We start from the raw sequence: 21,683 nt of genomic DNA, 5'->3' as shown, positions 1-21,683 counted from the left end.
AAAATTCAGTGAAGTTTGATGTTAATTCCTTCTCAGGTTAATTATAAATTTCAAGATCTTCTAGCAGGATTTTTTTTTGTCAAGTTTGGGACATTAAATGTAATTTTCCTAATCAAACAACAATTAGAGTTGTAATTTTCAAAAGTAGGTGCACGTGCATGAATGGAATGCTGACACTATTGAGCAGTGACCTTCAAGACTCTTGAAAAGGCACAGCAAACCCAATAGTGAGTAGTGACTTTTAATCATAAATTAACCTAAAGAGTCAAACGAAATGATTCTATGGAAAAAAATTAGCAAGTAAAACAGCACCTTCTTTGCTGCTTCTTGAATTTAGAAATCAACCTAGAAGATCCTGGAGATTCTGAATGAAATCTGTCGGATCTCGCTTTCCAAACTGTCAGATTTCCTTGGATGATTTTGTATCTTCTTGGTCATGATGGGCTGCCCTTTTAAAATGTCCCGTTCTCATTTCTCACCATCATCATCATCATCTTCATCCCTCTCAGTTGCACTATTTCATCTTCATCAAGCTTTTTGCCATACACCGTAATCTTCAAGTTATTATGGGTATGGCTGCAGAGACCCAGTTTCATGTTTTAGCTGTTGATGATAGTCTCATTGACAGAATGCTGATTGAGAGGCTCCTCAGGACCTCATCCTTCCAAGGTACTCTCTCTCTCTCTCTCTATATATATATATATGTAATTATATAAATGTATGTACGTGTTTTTGGGTTAATTTGATATCTTCTGATTCATGTGGATGTATTTTTGTGATCACAGTTACTTCAGTGGATTCTGGAAGCAAGGCTTTGAAATTTCTTGGTTTAAATGCAGATGAACAGAGAAAGGGAGATACAGTCTCTGTTGATGCTGATAGCCATCAGGTTCAAATTGTTTTCCATCTTCAAAGGTTTAGCATTCTCAGGGGATGAATCTGGGTTAGATCTATTGAGTCTGATCTAATTATACTGTTACTTGTTCTGGCAGGATTTAGAAGTGAACCTGATCATAACAGATTACTGTATGCCAGGAATGACAGGCTACGATCTACTGAGAAAAATCAAGGTAATCTTTTGGGATATTTTCCACAAATGGAGAAAAGACTTGTGATGTATTTTGTATACAGAAAATAATCTAATTTCAATTCTACAAGATTTTGATAGGGTTTTCTTCTCCATGCCATGAAAGTTTGCCTGAATCCAAATTTTACATTAGGAACATCATAACTTACAATTAATTGTATTATTTTTATCAGAGGTTAGGTAAATAACAATAGAAGATCATTAATTTTGCAGGAATCTGAGTCTCTCAAGAACATACCAGTGGTGATTATGTCCTCAGAGAATGTCCCATCAAGGATCGACAGGTGAGGGAAACTGCGAAGAGTAACCCCAAATCTCATAAGACAATAACTAAGAATTTCAAAATTAAAAATTTAGAGGTTATAACTGACTGAATCTTGGATCTGACATGGCCTTTTTTTTTTTTTTTTTCCAATCAGATGCTTAGAAGAAGGAGCTCAAGAATTTTTTCTGAAACCTGTTCAACAGTCAGATGTAAACAAGCTCAAGCCACATTTGATGAAATCAAGAGTTAAGGAAGAGGAAGACCAATTCATCAATAACCAAAGCAAGAGCATGCAAGAAGAAACCCATTAGCAGTTATAGGTGTTTTCCAATTAAAATTGAAGACATACAAATAGATCCTAGGACATTTTCCTCTACTCTGTCTCAACAGCTTAGCAATGAGAAGTAGTAGATGGTGCTGAATAGGTCCCCGAGACAATGTAAATTGACAGAAGACTGAATTTCATTCAATTCAATTTTGGTGGATAAATAGCCAGCCCTTTTTATTTTTCTAAAAAGAAAAACGAATTTTCTTAAGTCTTGGGGGTGAGGGTCAAATTTGCATCAAAATGCTTCTAGTTTTGGCTACACATTCTACTTATGGTCAATTACATGAAATCTCTTCCATTTAAGGTCCAAGCAATCAGGATAGTTAATGCCAACAGAATCAACAGATATTAACTTTCGTCAGTTCAGCATTACAACAGAGAATGGTAATGCAAATGTCTCTTCCAGCAATATGATTAATTTAAAGGTGATGGGAAAAAGAAATACAAGAATTTTCAGTAGTTCAACACTATACTCAGGCAAGCGAAAATATGATTTTTTTTTTTTATGCAAATTAATGAAAGAGCAGGCAGCAGTATTCAGCGGCCAAAACACAAAGAAGCATCAAACTATGACTTATATTCTTCATCTATCTAGAGTCTAAGAATTTTAATAAACCTGCTAGCTATGAATCCCAAGTTACAGAGAAAAGTAGTTATGCCTAGTGATTTAATGTCAAAAAGATACAGTAAATTTAATCCATTAGCGAATAAATATGTTAACCTCAGATTTAGTTAATAAATGATCAGACACTCTGTTCACAGCCAATTGCTTCCACCCTCTAGTAAATTATGAAGAGAAAAATACAGAAAGGCTATAAATGCAATCATGGCCAGTAATTCATTTTCCACTCTAAAAGCTTCAAAACATAACTCTGAAAATTCTAGTGAACAATGATTAATCATCATAATTCCATCTTCTTTACTTTATTCATGGTATTTCTTGACATAAGGCCCCTATCCACCACATAATTCCAGAATGAACATGAAGTTTTGTTTTCACTATCAAGAGGATTACCAAAACATTTATAGATTTTGCCCGTTATCATCAACCTCCTCCTAGTCATCTCTTCGAATATATTTGATGCAACCTTTGCATTCCCTGATTTCCAATATGCATAAGCAAGACTTGTATAAATAACGCAGTCACCTGATATACCTCTCCCTTCCATAAGATTAAATAACTTCTGAGCACATGGTATCCTTTCTAACTTACATAACCTTCTTATTAATGCCCTGAATATTGAAACATCAATGCAAAGACCTCTTCTAAGAAACTCATCTGGGAGCGTAACAACTGCCTCTTCATTGTCTTTATTGCAGTAACCATCTACTATCCATGAATAAGCGCAGTAATTGGGGGAAAACCCAGCATCAAGCATGGAAAACAACATCTCCTTGGCACTTTCCAGCTCTTTCATCTTGCAGAACCCATGAATTAATGCTTTGAATGTAAATGGGTCAGGTTTCAATCCAGCCTCTAACATCTTGTTCTTAAATTTCAATGCAGATTTCATATCTCCTATCTTGCAGTAAGCATTTATCAACGTGTTACATGTGACACTATCAGGTTGAACTTTTCTTTCACTCATCTCAGTCAAAAGTTTATTTGCATCTCTTATTCTACCATCCTGACATAGCTTACGCAAAATTGAGTTATAAGTAACAACTCCAGGGTACAATCCCTTAGCCTCCATCATCTCACGCAATTTCAGAGCTTGCTCAAGGTCATTTATTTTACAATACCCATCGATCAATGTAGTGTATGTAACATTATTGGGAATTGCACCTTTGATGTTGCTGAATATCCTCATGGCTTCTCTCATCCTACCCTCTCTACAAAATCCATAAATAAGAGAATTGTAACTAACAATGTCAAGATTTATTCCCTCTCTTTCCATTCTGTCCTGGATAGATAAAGCCTCGTAGTGCATACTTCTCTTGCAGTATAATGATATCAAAGTATTGTAAGTGAAAATATCAGGAAACACACCCTTCACTTCCATCTCATTCAGTAAATGTTCTGCCCTCTCCACATCTCCTGATTTGGAACAAGCATGGATTAACACATTATAGATATGTATATTAGGAATAATACCAACTTGAACCATTTGTTTGTAAACCTTCCATACCATGCTAGTAACCCCATCCTTGACCAAAGAATTCAAAAGCACAGTACAGGCATGAAAATGAGGTTTCAATTTATATAGCCTCATCTGCTCAAAAACCTGAAGGGCATCATCGGTCATCTTTGATTTTGTAAGATGTATTACAAGCCAACTCAATATATGCGAATTCACTTCTGGGTCATGTTGAATTTCAATCAAAGCTCTCAAAACTGATGGCGATGAAAGAAAATCCCTGCGGGCAATTTTTTCAAGCATCTCTTGTGCGGTTCTAAAATGTTTATGCTTTACAAGGATATGAAGCATGGACCATGAACAATGCAAAGAGTGCTTATAATTTGGAACTGATTCAGCCCATTTGAAGAATGACAAGGAATGAGATGGAGCAAAGCCATGGAGAGAGAGTTGCACAAGTACCTGGTGAATGGTGGAAGAAGTAAGAGCAGAAGCCTTCTCAAGCTTCAACAGATTACTCCAATGACCCTTCACAATGATAGCACACATGCTCAGTATTAATTGGTTGGAATTTTGAACCAAAATCATGCCAAAAATCTTGAAGAAGCAATGATTTTGGAAAGGGGAATTTCATTGGTTTAGAGGCAAAAAGTGGTCAAGCTCAGCTTCTTAACCGCCTCAACTGTTGCAATTGTTGAAGCAGGATCGACGCCTTCATTGTCGAACAGTCAGAATGGATCTTGATTCTCAAAGCTTGTCGTTGTCACTGTCAAACATGAAGTTTCTGCAATTAGGAAAGGGTATGGGATAGTGTTTTTGAGGATGAGGTAGATAGATGTCAACTGAAATGATAATATATTATTTTAAATAGAGGAAAAATTAATTATTTAATCCTTTTGTAGTTTCACTGAGTTTGTAACCTAGTCCTTATGTTTTAACTCATCACAACTTGGTCCCTATCAACTCATCCTATGCAGCACTAACAGTAATTAATGGTGCTAGAAATTGCCTAGCTGGCAGCTTTGTCAGCGCCACATTAATTTTTTAAAAATACGTATATTAAATAAAACTTGCCGCCCAGAAAAAATAATCAAATTTAGCCCTCCCTCCAAACGCACAGTAGGGTTCATCTGAAGATAAAGGAGAGAGAAGATGAAGACATAGGCGAGTTTGAGAAGGTGAGACAGACGAACATGAAGAAAGTGAAGTAGGAGAGAAGATGGATGCAAGTCCGGACAGAAGAAGAAGAGGCGATGTGAAGATAGAGGAGAAGGAATAAGATAAAGACAAAGGCGAGCTTGAGAAGGTCAAAATAAAGCCCATTGCTCAACTGGATATTTCTTAGCCACTAATGCTCAGTGAACCTTGCTATTTTTTAATGCTTTTATTGTGAATTTAAATTTGAGTCACTAAAAGATATGAAGATGTGCCCAATGACTCATGCAGCAAGAAGTATTACGGAATCTTTATCGTCTAGAATTTGCTCTGTTGTGGGCTCATTTGATGAAAAATCAAAAGTTGGAATCTGTCTCTTTTTGCAGCAACTAAATGAAGGAGAATTGTCCAAGTTCTTGTCTTTATCAGTATATGAGTAAGCAATGAAGGAAAAAGAATCAACTCAATGAAGGAAAAATATCCAAGTTCTTGTCTTTATCAGTATATTACTTTGCAGCACTGTTATGAAAATTGTAGATTGCCCTGCTTGCCTGAAGTGATAAGACAAGTGAACTTTTTCTCTTTCTGAAATGAAAATTGTAGATTGAAAATTCCATGATTGAGTCTTACATTATAGTAACCAAGTTTTGGAAGAGGGTACCATCCCATACCTGAAGCAATTACTACGATCCTGTCTCTGCTCCTTTTCAGAAGTGGAATTGCAAGCAGAGTCCCTGAAATTTACCTCCTGTGAAATTAAAGTAGAGCACTCAACTTATAGACAAAACACAAGCAGGACACTCATAGGCAGACCTATAACTGAAATCTTTGAAATATGCATAGTTGATATAATGTCCTTTTAATTTTTGTTGCAGATGCTTTGACACAACTCGAGCCAAGTCATTTACATGATCATACATCACAAGAAACTTGAGAATTTTCAAATTTGATGATAATATAAAAAGATTAATAAACATAATGCCAAAACACAACAAATCCTACATTGCACAAAAAAAAAAAAAATCCAAATCATACAAGTCGCTAGTAATCAAAATGAAGAGGGGAAGAAGTATAATAGCCAATTACACACCATTCAAGCAAAAACTAATAAATAAATAAAAAAAAAACTCAACATGTAAACATTCCCAAATCCAAAGGTGTCAATATTCAACAATTACACAACCAGATTCAAAGCCAAATTAAAATGAAAAGTTTAAAACAAAGCAAGAACAGCGGGAACAGATGACGCGGGGAAATATTCAAATCTAGATTCAGAACACCAGATTGAAGAAATCAATCTCACCGTGGGAGTAGAAAAGGCCCTAGGATTTGAACCTTTTCACTGCTTGCCCAGAAACAACTACGCAGGGCTGACAACAGTGGAACGCGTCCGACGGAGTATGGGATGCTTGTTCGTCGAAGAAAGAGAACTGAACCCGCTATTGCGCGAGAAAGGGTTTTATCGGGGCTTATAATTAATTTTAGGAAGAATTTGGTGTCCGACATTTGTAATTATTTTTAACAAATAATTTGAAATAAAAAATTATATCAAAATTAAAATTATTAAAATAATTTAAAGTCAAATTATTTGATAAAAAATATATTTTCATATTATTATAGCATACTGTTAATTTTTTTCAGTTTTTTAATTCTCATTTTTTAATTTTCTCATACGCTTTTTTTTTCAATTTTTTTCAAATAATTAAAAAGAATCTTAACCTTGTACTATGTTAAATAGAATTAGTGGACATAAATAAAATTGATTAAAAAAAATAAATTGATAAAAACCGTATATTAACACATATTTTTACCTTATATCAACACAAATGAAGATAATAATTAAAAATATATAACAATTATGAAATGATAAAATAAGGGAGTTCACTATTGAGCCCACGGAAGAATTCTAATTATTTAGAGGTCCAACGAAATGGAAAAATAGCTTTGAAGTCCCATGGGACTTTGATGCGATTATGTGAATAATTTTCATTGCTCAATTACTGAATTACCCATGATCTTAAAAAAAAAAAAATAAAAAAAGGAAATGAAGTTCTCCGACAAACCAAGTCTTCTTCTTCCAATATTTGGAGCTCTCTATGTCTCTCCCCTTGCCACAATCTGAAACTTACTACCAGTTACTTCATTTGTGTATTTGAAGCCATGTGATTTCTCATTTTCTTCATCTTCTTCTCCCATTTTCAAATTTGATTATTGTCTGTGTTATCACCACCTGGTCTTTATTATTAAAGGCTTTGTAACTTTTGGGCCAACTTTTTTGTGCAAAGCATCCCACACTTCAAGGCATCTATGAGAATTTTGGATGGTGGAACCGAAAATTGCATTTCTGAATTTGAAGGTACAATTATTTTAATTCAACATTTAAATCTCTTTTTATTTCCTCAGAGATTCTCTTTCTTTAGCAATGGTAACGGTGATGCAGAAGATCAAAGACAACAAATATGAGATTTTTATACTTGACCTTAATTCTTGCTTCATCCAATCCCACTCTGAGGATTATAGGCATGCCTGTGTCATATAATTGGTTTGATTGAAAATTTTGTGTTATGACAGTCTATGTTGATTTAAACACTTAGAACTTTTGACTATTTCACAAGACGATAAGAGTTGTTGCTCTATCGTGGTATTTCTATTTCCTATCTTTCAGCTCTATTTAGGTTATTTAAGAAAAAAAAAAAAACGTTAGTCTCTCCCTATATAAATCTCATAGCATATTCCTGCTTTGTTGCTAGGTAGATTGGTAATAGTTGATGTTCATATGTTTTGTTGCACTTTAGGATGATATGAATTGCGCATGTGTGACTGTTAATAACTTAATTTGGAGTTTTATTGTTTGTGATTGGAATAATGAGATGTAGCTTGTCTATTTATCTCTTTTTGTATATCTAGGTTGTGGTTGCTCGTTCACTGATTTTGCCTGGCTAATAGGTATAGAAGAATCTAGTATGCAAGATTTATGTGTTGAAAAATTCTTATTATGAAATGACAATATATGTTGTTAATCAATTATACGCAAGTTGTTAATGTACTATGTATAGAATTGTTAATATGATGCATGTAGTGCACGTTGGCATGAAAAATGGTGAGTACTTGTGAAAAACATATATTATATTTCTTTCATATGGGGAAACAATTTATAGATAATGCCCAAGGCAGTATAATAGCATGTGGGGAGTGTAAGAACAAAAACAATATAAAAAGTAACAATATATAAAGAGTGTACAAGAATGATGTCATCAACCATACAAGTACAAAAGATTAAAAAAAGAAAATATCAGTTTTCAAATACAAAGGTTTATCATTGAAAAAGATATTATGAGACTGATTATAATTTCAAGACTTGCAAGAATCATAATTCATGTTGACTAATGTTAGAGACATGTCTAATTTTTTGTTATACAGTTGTAGCCTATATATATATATATATATATCTATATATGCATATAGAATTTTTGTATATGTTGGTAGACTTACCAAGAGTTAATAAATATCAATGCAATCCATGTAGTTTTTTAAGACAAGTTGTGAAAATTGTATAATTATATAAAAGATGCATATAAAGTTGTATACATTTTGCATCTTAACCTGTATATTTTAATGTAAGCCTGGCTGTCAATATCTATGAGAAATTGTCATTTTTCATTGTCATATTGTCATTACATGTTGCCTTGTTAATTTAAATGACAGATAACTTCATAAACTTTTACTTGTTATGCATAAGATGTCATTCCCCATTACCATGTTATCATTACCCATTGTCTTGTTAATTTAAATGACAAATAAGTTGTTAAATTTTTGCTTGTCAATATCTAGTATACAAGTTGTCATTCCTCTTCACCATGTCACTGTATCTGTCACCTTGTTAATTTAAATGATGGATAACGTCATTAATTTTTACTTGTCAATGCACAATGTGTAAGTTGTTATTCATTTTTTCCATGTTGTTATTGCTCATTGTCCTCTTAATTTAAACAGCTAATAACTTCATATTTTTTTTACTTGTCATTACAATATGTATAAGCTGTCATTTTCCTTTGCCATATTGTCATTACTCATTGCATTGTTAATTTAAAAGGCAAATATTTCAAAAATTTTTACCTGTCAATACCCTATGTATAAGTTGTTATTCACCTTTGCCAAGTTATCATTACCTATTACTTTGTTAATTTAAACGACATATAACTTTATTTTTACTTGTCAATACCTTATGCGTAAGTTAGTATTATATTTTCCTTTCCCTTGTTGTCATTACATTTTATCAAGTGTTCAATATCATATTTATTTTTTTTAGTTTAAAATGAAATTATTCCACATGAAAATTTTTTACTTATCAACAAGGTATGAGGAAATTGTCAATATATGCGGGGCCATTGTCAATTTATGACGAACATAGTTATACTCATCCACATTCCACAACAATCGACAAATCCTAAGTAACCGACCATAAGGCATGGCCCATATTAATCCTCTCAGAGTGAGATTGGATGAAGCAATTAGAATTAAGGCCAAGTGTAGGATCCTCATCTTCGATGTCTTTGATTTTCTGCATCACCATTGCCTTCGCTAAAGAAAGAGAACCTCTGAGAAATTAAAGAGAGAGAGAGATTTAAATATTGAATTAACACTGGCGTAAAAATATTATCTATATCAGTTAAAATTAGTCATTTAAATTAGTTTTACAGCTAGTTTAGATAAGACCTATTTAAATATGTGATGGATATCTAAATCAGTCATACAACCGGTTTAGAAAAGAAACATTGTAAACTGGTTATACATAAAAGTTAAATAAAAATATTTTTTTTTTACATTTTAAAAATATACTTCTAAAGATTTTCAGTTTCTAAACCGGTTTTTTTGCTAACCACTCTAGAAATCATTCTAACTTCTTTTTTATTACAAGAATACCACCGTCTCCCATTTCTAAACTGTTGGCGCATTAATCAGTCTAGATATGTGGTTTAAAAATCATATTTTGTTATAGTGTAGAATTAATATACCTTTAGAAACAACATATATATATATATACCTCCAAATTCGAAAATGCAATTTCAGGTTTCACCATCCAAAATTTTGCCGAAGCCTTTAATTGTGGGAATTTTTTGCACAAAAAGTTGGCCCTAAAGTTACAAGCCTTTAATAATAAGGACCAGGTGGTGATAATGCACACAATAATCAAATTTGAAAATGGGAGATGATAAAGATGAAAAATCACATGGCTTCAAATAGACAGATATGAAGTAATAACTGGTAGTAAGTTTTAGATTATGGCAAGGGGGAGAGAGAGTTTCAAATATTGGAAGAAGATGTAGAGAAGGAGAACTTGGTTTATTGGAGAGATTTTCTGCCTTCATTTTTTTCAGATCATGGCCAATAATAGACCAAAAAAAATTATTTACACACCCTTAGGACTTTAAAGCTATTTCCCCATTTCATGAGACCTTTGAGTGATCACAGCCATTCTATGGACTCAACAGTGATTGTCCCAAATAACTATTATTTCTCAAAATTTTATATCATATACAAATATATTAAATATTTACTATTAATAAGATAAAAATTTTGGGAAAAAACAATTCATCTTTTATAAATATACAACACATATATAGAAAAAAAGGATTAATATACAATTTGAATCTTAAATTATAGATCTAGGAATGATTTAAACTCTAAACTTTTAAAAGTTACGTTATGAATTCTAAATAATTAAAATTGGAGTAATTCACCTTCATAGTTAATAAATTTAAACAAATGTTTGTTAGTTTTTTTAAAAATTAAGGCCTAATGTGTGATTTTCACCAAAATTTACTCTCAACCTTTGTCGCACCCGAAAATGCGATGCGAACAGTACATGAGAGAGGAGATTCCAGCCTTCAGAAAGAAGACTAAAGAAATGGGAGTTGCCACCAAAATTTTGAAAAAAATCGTGAGAAATTGTTTAAAGGAGGTAAGGGTGGTCTGCGAAATCAGAAAATAGATTTATGAGTCGATTGAATGTGGAAAAGGTGTTAGACACCCCACAACACCTGTTCGTGAGAACAGTTACTTAAAGTTTGTTGTGTTAAATTAATATAATTTTAAAGTTATTTTAGTTATCCCTTTCTTATTCATGTATTTGATATAAAAATAATAATAATTAAGTAAAAAATATTTATTTATTTACAAGGGAGGACTTGACTCAAAGTCAAACTCTAAGGCTTACGTACCCTACGATGGAGATCAAAGTCCTCGTAGTTCAGGATTATAAGTTTCTTAGTGAAAATATTTTTTTGAAGAGAAATTAATTAGAAATAATTCACCATTTTGCAAATAAAATAATTTTATGAAAATTTGATATGTGTGTTTTAAATTACAAAAAGTTATTTAATTTCAATTATTTTCTCTATTTTTAAATTTTTGGAATAAGAAAAAGGTAAAGGGTTTAAATTATTATTATTATTATTATTTTTATGTTTTATGATTGAAAATTTAACTACTATACCTGCAGAGCCTTATTAGCTCATACGGTAATACAATTATTTTATATATCTACAGAGAATCCAAACTCTCACACGATAAAAGAGTTTAATAACTTAGTTTATTTACTTAAATTTTTAAATATTAATAATATCATTATTTTTTTAGTACGTTTATACATATATACTTTTTTTAAAAGACTCTTAATCATCATACTTACAAAGCTTTATTGACTTTTACGGTAATACGATTATCCTAAATATCTGAAAAAATTCAAAATCCTCACACAATAAAGAATTAAATAATATATCTATATATATATATATATATATTTTAAATACATTTTAATGTGTAATTATACAATTTATATTTTAAACATAAAAATTTTAATCACTATATCCGCGAAGTCTTATTAACTTTTATGGTAAGAGGATTATTTTAGAGGTCTATAGATATTCAAAAATTTCACATGACTAAAAGATTTAATACATTAATTTAATTAATTAATTTTATTATTAAAAAACATTATAATTGTATTTACGAAATTTATTTATTTATTATATAAGTTAATAACTACAACATTTGCGAGGACTCATTATCTTTCATAATGAGGCGACTAAACTAAATATCTATGGAGATTCTTTAAATCTCTCACGATACCATTCAAATATTTTAATTTATTATAATTCTATTGGAAAATAATGAAAAAAAAATTGTATATTTAACCGCACATTTAAAACTCCCATATGAAAATGATATCATTAAAATCAGAGTTATCTTCAACAATTATTCAATTAATCTCAAATTAAAATTAAACACAAAATAGTGTATGACTTTAAGAAATAAAGAAATAGAAATCAGACTTAAGTTGATCAATACTCCTTCATGTTTAAGGACAACTTAAATCTACTCATCACTTAGCCCAATAATCTCAACAATTTTCCAAATGTTAGAACCAAAAACTTTATGGGAAAATATCATAACTAAATCAAACTCATTTGTGTAAGCAAATAAACACATATTGAAACATATTTAAGATGTTTGAATAAACAGTCCCAAACAAAAATCTTGAAATAAGGTCAAACCTATGATAGCTTTGAGTCTCCATTATTCAAACAATCATATGTAATTCTCACCATCATCAAGATTAACCTAACTCGTGATCTAAAACAAAAAGCTCTATCAAACTAAACAAAAGAAGCTATTCAAATCTTTTTTTTTTTTGTTTGAAAATAATAAAACTCTAATATTTAATGTCAAACTACATGCTGCAACAAGGACTTAAACACATAGCATCTAAGCTAGACATGATTTCCTCCAATCCGCACATTCAGACAGGCAATAACGCAAGATTAGGCAATTTTAGGAGACACTTTTAATCGAAATTTTGGAAGCTCTTCAACACCTTACTAACTGTTAGACTATGAAACAATCCCCTTAATCATAACCCAAAAAAAAAAAACAAAATTCAAAATTAGATTTCATCCACCATATAGCAAGGCAATCGGATCATATCAACAGAGCATATGATCTATCCAGATTCATACAACAGTAAGCTAGAAACAATACCACAATAAAACTTTGATGAATAACTATATCGAAATGGGTATCTCCTTCCCCTTCAAACTCTTGATTCGATCAGCTTGCCTCCTCTGCTTCAGCCCAGATTACTCTCAAATCTCATAAGCAAACGATTCTCTTCAGATTTTTGGTCCTTTCTCATAATCCATAGATGTTCTGGTTTCTTCTTGCCCGGTCTTTTTCTAGAAATTTTTCGAGGTCTATCTCCCTCAAACCCCCGATCTCTTCTCTTTCTCTGTGAATTTATTTCTCGCTCTCAAACCCTTTATCTCTCTTCCCTACTTAATCTAAAATCTTCCTAGAGCCCCTTCGTTCGTGTGTTCTCTTCTCGTCCAGTTTTCTCTGCCAAAAATTTTGCTAGCTTCCTCCTCCCTTTCAGTTCCAGACTTAAATTCTTTATAGATGAAGAATGCAATTCATAAATCTCTGAAATCTTACCAGGTTTGGCTTCAAAAGGCTTGCGTGGGAGATGGAAAACTGATTGCTTGCGTCTGTGTTTTTGCTCTGTTTTTTCGCTCGCGCCAGGTAAAGTAGATGGCAAAAGGAAATCAGGGTCAACGCTCGTGTGTCCTGCTCTCTCCGCCTTTCTCTGCTCTTCCGTCTCTAGTCGAAGGTGGTGTTTTGCGTTTGCCCTCTGTTTCTTTGCGTTTCAGCATCTGCGTGCTCTGTGTATGTGGGTTCTGCTCTATGTCGCGTCTGTGTGCTCTGCCTCACGTGTATATCCTTCTGTGTTTAGCCTAAAAGCAACTGAAGGGCTGGGTGAAATTGCTAATCCTTTCAGCGTTTTATCCGCCTACTTATATATATATATATATATATATATATATATATTTTAATGCCTTTTCCTTCTTCTTCTTCTTGAATGCCTCTCTCATTTTTTAATTACTTCTTTTTTTTATATTATATTAATCATAATTTTAGAAATCAGATTATGAGAAAAATTTAATTTTGAATTAAGCAAGAATACCTTTTTTTTGTTAGATTATTTTTTATTTTTTTAAATATAATCCTAAAAAGGATTAAATTTTATTTTGTATTTTTATATTTTTTTGGTTATTTGAATGAACTAAAAGAAATAAAATCTTAATCAACAAAAGATTATATAAGTTAAAATAAAATCAAACCGTATTAATTTTTTTTTTAAAATATAATCCTAAAAAGGATTAAATTTTATTTTTGTATTTTTACATTTTTTTGGTTGAATTCATTATTATTTTTATTAAATTTAAAAAATGTTTGAATAAAATACAGTGTTCATAACCTTTATTTAGTAAAAATTACATATTGAACCCCATTTTGATGAAGTTTTTATCATGGGGATGAAATTGTCTGAACATTAATTATTTAAAGTTTAAAATATATCTTTTAAAAGTTTAAAATTCAAATCACTTTTAAACCTAAAATTCAAGGTTTAAATTACATATTAATCCAAATTAAAAAATATCAGAAATTTTATATTTCACATTGTTATCTATTAAATTGTATTAAATTAATTTTAGATTAAATTTGAAATATTACTTGTTACACATTAAGAATATCACTTGTAACATTTAAAAAATTATATGTTTTACATAAATAATATTAAATTTCAACCCTTATTTTCAACCCTTGAACTCCACCCCCACTTTAATATAACAGGGGATTGTTCATATTTACATATTTACATATTATTAATTTTTTTTAAAAGAATGTCAGTAAGAAAATTGCCACCACTAATTTAATATTCTGAATCCGATCCCAAGGACACTAAAACAGGCTTAAAGAGGATGAATTTTGATATTCAATCCCTTCATATTTGCTACAACTAATACAATCAGAAGCACGTACATTCCCCTATCTCCTCTTTTCGTATGAGAAAATCTAGTCCCAACCAATACAAATGGGAAAGCATAAAAGCATAAAATGTCCAGCCCCATTCAATACAATAATGCACTGAGATGCTCAGTTTATCTCTATTATAAAACCTTTGCTTTCTCGCTTTCTTTTTTATGGCCTCGCTTCATTTGTCTCTCACCATTCTCGACTTCGTCTTTACCTTGCACGATTACAAATCATCTTTATCTAACGTTGGTTTCTCACTTAGCGCATTCGAAATGGACTTCATCTTCATCCTCGACTTTGTCTAGCTTCAAAAAACCTACAGTGCATTTGAGGAATGTGTTATAATTAAATAATTTCTTTTTTTTTCGCAGCAGATTTTAATTAAATTACTAAATGGAGTATGATAATCACCCCAGTACTTGGTAGAATTAAAGACCATTTTTTCTTCTAAACTTTTCTTAGGAGCGTTGGGCATCCTACATTAAAAGATGGGGCAATATTCATCTTAAAATTTCTCTATGGAACAAAAAGCCCTTTTGTCAAAAAATCGTTATCTATTGAAGTTGTTGTGAGTCCCATGCCCAGTGCCAACAAGTAGTCCCTTGTCTTAATTTGCATGGTTTAATTTCAGTTCAAGCTCCCCGAGTTCATTTTGTATTTTAATTACAAGTTCAACATTTTTTACGAGTTAATAAAATTATTTAAATTAAAACATTTAAATATATTTCTAAGTTCTGAATTTTAAAAAGAAAAGTAAAAGTATTACGAGTGAGTTAATTTAATTTAATTTTAAAGTTAAAGTGATTTTCTTACAATTAAATTACTAAAAACTTTCTTAAACTCTGAACCTTGTATATAATAGTCATCTTAATTTTTAAAACTTGACAATAGACCTTACTTAACTTTCAATCCTATGTACTAAAGGTGTTTAAAGCCAAACAAAACTATTCATACCAAACCAAACAAAATCAATTCAACAAAAATTGATTATTAGTAAGGTTTGATTTTCATTTTAGAACTCCCAAATCTATTGGTTCAGATTTTAGTATTTTGCTTCCAAAACCTGAATCACATATTTTATATTTTTAAACTTATTTTGAATGGCTAGATTAGAATACTAATTAATTAATCTATTAGTTTTTACTTTTTAACTACAATTTTAATTAAAGCGCATAGCCTAAAATACTTTAGAAATTTAAAAACCAAAACTCCTACTCACACATTTTAATAGTTTAATTGCTTGTGGCATCACATTATTTTCTTCATCCCATATTCTTGAAAGTGAAAACGTTCTCAGAAAGTCAATAAAATTCCTAACAATTATTTAAGAGTTCATATTTCAACATGTTGTCTCTTCTTTTTCATATATTAAAATTAACAATGATGTTAGATTGGTGCTACAAAAATTATCTTGCTCTTTTGTATAATTTTAGATATAAGAATTTCTATTTTTGATTATGAGAGAGCTACATTTTATTATAGTCATCAACACAATTTGTAATAAAATTTAGCTTATCATACTACCTACAAATGCATACAATATAGTGTTTATTAATAATGAAAATTGAATCCTTTTTATTTTGGTTATAAGAATGTTCTTTGTCATGTTCCAAAAAAAAAAATTAAAAGAATGTTCTTTGTCATTCATAAATATTACTTACAATGCTAAACATGAATGATTGCTTTCGCTACAAATTACAGCTAACTTATTGTACTAAAGAATATGAGAAAAATTAAAATAAATTAAAATAAATTAAAATAGATGACTTTATTATTATATATCAATAATGATACAATATGGAGAGTGTAACATTTCTATAACCACATGACCATACATGCTTAAAAACAAAGCCAACATATATAAAACGAAATTGCCCAAATATTAATGAAAATAAACTTCATGGCAAATTGTAGAGAGATCATGTATGTACTCTCTTATTTTTATTCATCTAAGTATACTTAAAAGCATAGGATACACTTATTTAATGTTTGATAAAGGAGGCTAGTGAGTATAACGTGGGAGTTGATAACTAGGTGGTTTCTCCACAACTAGCTTAATTATTTCCTATTGGTGATTTCTCTTTGCTTGGTTTCCCTTTACCTGCTTTCCCTTTGCCTGGTCTCTTTATGACTAGTTTGTTTTTGTTCTTTGGAATGTCTTGCTTTGGCTTTCCAGGCAAGGATTTGTTGCCCTTCTTTTGGGAAGACCCTCTAATTGGCTTCTATTTAACTGGCCAAAACCATTTACGACCTTAAGGCTTATTTATCTGAGGTTCATTGGTTAGGGAATCCTTAAATTGTGGGATTTTCTCAAGAGGTGAATTTTCAACTGGAGGAGGAGGTATATTATAATACTTTGCAAAGCTAGAAGTGATGAAAAACATCACTCCAAAGAGGAACATTAGAAAGTGGACATTGTTGAAACTTGAAACTTTAACTTGTGTTGATGGTGAAATCAAATATTATACAGGCTCTAATTTATAGTACAACTAGGGATGGCCATTGGCTTGGATATATTGTGCATCCAATATATTATAATATCAAAATATGTTAGATAGATAAAATAATGATAAAAGAAATAAAGCCTATGTCGATGAGTAGGTATGGGCTTCATCATTATATCTGCACACACATTCATGAACATATGTGAAAAATTGCAAATTCCTCTTCTCTTTTCTTTTTTTTTTTCCAATTACTTTATGTAACGCTAATTTTAATTTTAGGGATAAAGAAACTTTTAGTCTATCAAAATTGTCTCAGTTATCATATTTGGTCCATTAAGTTTAATTATTATTAATTTAGTCTCTTATGTTTTCTTAAATTATCATGTGAGTCCTTTAAATTTTAAAACATAAATTGAGTAGAAAAAAAAATAATATAATGTATAAAGCATATTAATGACTTGTCATGTATATGTAACTAAATGAGAATACTTTATCCCTCAAATTAGTTTAATTTTTATTGATATAATTCCTTACACTGTGTTTTAAAATTTCAAAATCTATTTTTCATATTTAAATAATTATACTCTTCTGGTCCTATTTTATAGGACATATAGAGAAGAAAAAAATTTGGTCCTATTTATAAGGTACTTGTTAATTTCTAAGGCCCCTCTTTATGTTTTTGCCCTTATTAAATGCCTTAAATAAAAATACTACTAATAAAATTTAAAAACATTTATTAGGAGTAAAGGTAGAAACTTGTTAAAATTTAAGACAAATTTAATGAGGTTTGAGATTTTCTTTAGTTTCGGTGAAACATATTGAAAGTGATTTATAAATAAGATCAGAAGGAGTACATCTTTTCATGGCTACCATTAATATTCTGTTATCCTTGTTAATAAACTTTAACAAAGTAACCTCCTCTTCAAACAATAAAGATTAAATTGATAATCAAAATAAATTTATGGGACTAATTGATAAAAATTAAATATGAGAGGCCACATTGATAATTGAGACAAATTTTAAGGATTGAAAGTTACATTATCCCATAATTTTATTTTAATATTCTTATATCCTTTGTAAGAATTAATCATTGATGAAGATTTTTTTTTCTTGCCAACAATGGAGATATTTAATTTGTGTATTTTAAAACCGTATGTTACAAAATACAAATGTTTGTCGTTCGTGTGTTTGTGTGTGTGTTATTGGCTGATTCGTTGATGAACATGGACATATAGTGCTGGGATGCTTTAAGTGAACATGACTTTTTGGTCCCAAAATAAGTTTGAATAGCTAAATCTTTTTAAATGGCCATTAAAATGTACAATATATGAATGGCTAATCATTACCACTTGATTTCAACACAAATAATTGCCCTTCAAATAAATTAGAGATCAATATAATGTTCCAAATTATTCATTTAAGTGACTTAAATAATGATTCCTTAAAATGATTGCTGATAACTTTTTTTTTCCTTTTATTGTCATCGAGTCATTATGTCGTTCTAACTTCTCACGAATATTTTATTGTTCTTAATTACCATTTCAATGTAAAGGAATATTATAAAGTGTATCTTAACAATTAATATCATGTTCCCAATTGTTCAATTTCTTTTATTTTTTTATTTACCACGTGTCATTATCTCATTATTTAATTATTAGAGCTTCTTATGAATATTTTATTGTATTTTATCATTTCATTTTAAATTAAAGGAATATCATAAAGTGTCTTAACAATTAATATTTTGTTGCGAATTGTTTGGTTTTGACTAAAACATTGTTTACCAATTTTATTAAATACTTAGATGTCCTTTTGAAATCTAAAAGGGATATAATGTTTCTTCTCTGCCTCAATTATCAAAAGGTTTTGTTTAATTTCTTTGGATATCTCTTCAATATGACATGAATGTTATACTTTGGTAATGAAAAAGAGACAACACGATCATAATTAGAAAAAATAATGACTTTCAATGAATCCCCAAAAAAAAAAAAGGAAATTGCAATGCTTAACTAATTCAGTGTCAATTATCTACTGTTTTGTTATTTTTTCAGATTAATTTTTTTATTGTGTAACATGCCTAATCTTTTTTATATTTATCTAGTTACTATTTCCATGAAACGAGATTGAAGAGCATTACTTTTTACATTTCAACTATTTATATAGGATTGTCTAATATCTTAAATCTTTCTGGTGCAATATTTCCCTTCAATAAATAAAAACAGTGTTATGTTATTCTTATTGTTAATAATAGTTAATTTTGATCATTAGTTGACTCAAATAATTATAAAAAAATATAAAAAAATTACAAAAAGATGACTCAAAATATACGAAAAAGTATAAGAAAATTGATGATGATTAAATATCTTATATTACAATATATATCAAGAGATAAATGCTATTTCTTACCTTGTAAAAGACAAAAATATCATTTTGAGTTTTACAAAATACTACTTATTTCATGTAAATAAATCGGAGCAGCTCAAGTAATTAATTAAGGAAATAATATATTTTCTTTAGTGACATCTTATTAAAGGATTAACATTTAATATTTAATAAATTTTACTAGAATTATTGTCAAGAATGATAATATGATAATCACCGAAGTACTTGGTCAAAGTGGTTAGTAAAACTAATCTTATTTTTACATAGAATTAAATACCATTTTCTCTCCTAAAGTGTTTTTTTTATTTATTTTGAAGCGTTGGGCATCATATATTAAAGATGGGGCAACATCCCCCTTAAAAATTTCCTTATAGAGTAAGAAGCCCTTCCATCACAAAATCATTAGAGAAGTTGTAAGGCTCACACCCAGTGTCAACAAGCTGTACCTTGCCTTAATTTGCCTGGTTAATTTTTGGTTCAAGCTCCCCAAGTTCATTTTGTATCTTAATTACAAGTTCAAAATTTTTTACAACTTAATAAATTTATTTAAATTAAATCATTTAAATATATTTCTAAATTCTGAATTTAAATGGAGAAGTAAAAGTATTAAAAGTGAATTAATTTAATTTAATTTAATTTAATTTAATTTCAAAGTTAAAGTAATTAACTTAAAATGAAATTATAGAATATTTCTTAAACTTTGAACCATGTATATAATAGCCATCTTAATTTTTAAAACTTGACAATAGACCTTACTGAACTTTCAATCATATGTAGTAAGGGTGTTCAAAACCAAATAAAACTGACCACACTGAACCGAAACCCAACCAGTTCAACAAAAATTGATTATTAGTAAGATTTGGTTTGGTTTTAAAAATCCCAAATCTATTGGTCTAGGTTTCAGTATTTTGCTTCTAAGACCTGAACCACATATTTTATATTTTTAAATTTATTTTGCATGGTTAGATTAGAATACTTATTAATTAGTCTATTAGTTTTTACTTTTTAACCACAACTTTAACTAAAGCTTGGCCTAAAATACTTTAGAAATTTAAATACCAAAACACCTACTCACACATTTTAATAATTTAATTGCTGGTCGCATCACATTATTTTCTTCATCCCATATTCTTGAAAGTGAAAACTTTTCACAGAAAGTCAATAAAATTCCTAACAATTGTTTTAGCGTTCATATTTTAACATGTTGTCTCTTCCTTTTCATATGTTAAACTTAGCAACGATGTTAGATTGATGCTACAAAAATTATCTTCTCTTTTGTATAATTTTAGGTATAAGAATATCCATTTTTCATAATGAAAGAGTTACATTTTCTTATAGTCATCAACACAATTTGTAATAAAATTTAACTCATCATACTACCTACAAATGCATATAATATAGTGTTTATTAATAATGAAATTTCAATCATTTTTATTTTGGTTATAAGAATGTTCTTTGTTATTCATAAATATCACTTACAATGCTAAACATAGATGATTGCTTTTGCTACAAATTATAGCTAACTTATATACTAAAGAATAAGAGAAAAATTAAAGTAAGTCAAAATAAACAACTTTGTTATTATATATCATCAATGTTACAATATGGAGAGCGTAGCATTTTTATAACCACATAACCATATATACTTATAAACAAAGCCAACATATATAAAACAAAACTGCCCAAATATTAATGAAAATATTTTGTTGCTTCTTGCCCCTCTCAGGCTTAGCATTTGAAGGACTACCTTCCTTAACAAGGTAAACCTTTCTAGATGACTTTTAAGCCTCTAGACATTCATCCTCTACTCCAAGTGCTTAGCCATATCGTTAAAAGTAACGATGTTGTCGTTGTAGGTTAAGTTAACTTTCATGTGCTCCTAACTAGTTGGAAGTGAGATCTTGTTATAGTCTGCACCTACTACTCATTAGATAAATCATGCCTAGGTTTCTTAAGCTCACAAATCATGTTGGCCATCTCCTTAAGGTGCTATCGCATAGGATTATTCAGCTTTAGCTTATAAGTGTTAAACTTAATCGTTAGCCTTCTCAACTTGACGGTTGAGGTACCTTCA

At 30.1% G+C, this 21,683-nt stretch overlaps 2 protein-coding genes across 2 annotated transcripts; one reads left to right on the top strand and one right to left on the bottom strand.

Annotated features, from left to right (window-relative positions):
- Window positions 1-163: 163 nt before the first annotated feature.
- On the bottom strand, window positions 164-4,370 carry LOC129313537 (pentatricopeptide repeat-containing protein At5g38730-like; the record flags this gene model as incomplete). Its single annotated transcript, XM_054956743.1, has 2 exons — window positions 164-1,198; window positions 1,326-4,370. A coding segment is annotated over one exon (1,788 nt), but the record flags the coding sequence as incomplete, so codon positions are not given.
- On the top strand, window positions 523-1,663 carry LOC129313538 (two-component response regulator ARR9-like). The gene is made up of 5 exons (XM_054956744.1): window positions 523-669; window positions 786-889; window positions 993-1,070; window positions 1,301-1,371; window positions 1,507-1,663. Exons 1-5 carry the CDS (start codon window positions 567-569, stop codon window positions 1,661-1,663), a joined length of 513 nt encoding a protein of 170 aa, XP_054812719.1. The 5' UTR covers window positions 523-566.
- Window positions 4,371-21,683: the final 17,313 nt, after the last annotated feature.

Source organism: Prosopis cineraria, unplaced genomic scaffold, assembly GCF_029017545.1.
Source record: "Prosopis cineraria cultivar Desert tree isolate PC_DT_omini unplaced genomic scaffold, ASM2901754v1 PC6, whole genome shotgun sequence".
NCBI lineage: Eukaryota > Viridiplantae > Streptophyta > Magnoliopsida > Fabales > Fabaceae > Prosopis > Prosopis cineraria.
This window is presented reverse-complemented; position numbering and strand designations above follow the sequence as displayed.

Coding starts and splice junctions, on each gene's coding strand:
- LOC129313538 (XM_054956744.1), top strand. CDS start 567: ATGGGTATGGCTGCAGAGACCCAGTTTCATGTTTTAGCTGTTGATGAT. Junction 890..992: donor TTGATGCTGATAGCCATCAG/GTTCAAATTGTT, acceptor TTGTTCTGGCAG/GATTTAGAAGTGAACCTGAT. Junction 1,372..1,506: donor GTCCCATCAAGGATCGACAG/GTGAGGGAAACT, acceptor TTTTCCAATCAG/ATGCTTAGAAGAAGGAGCTC.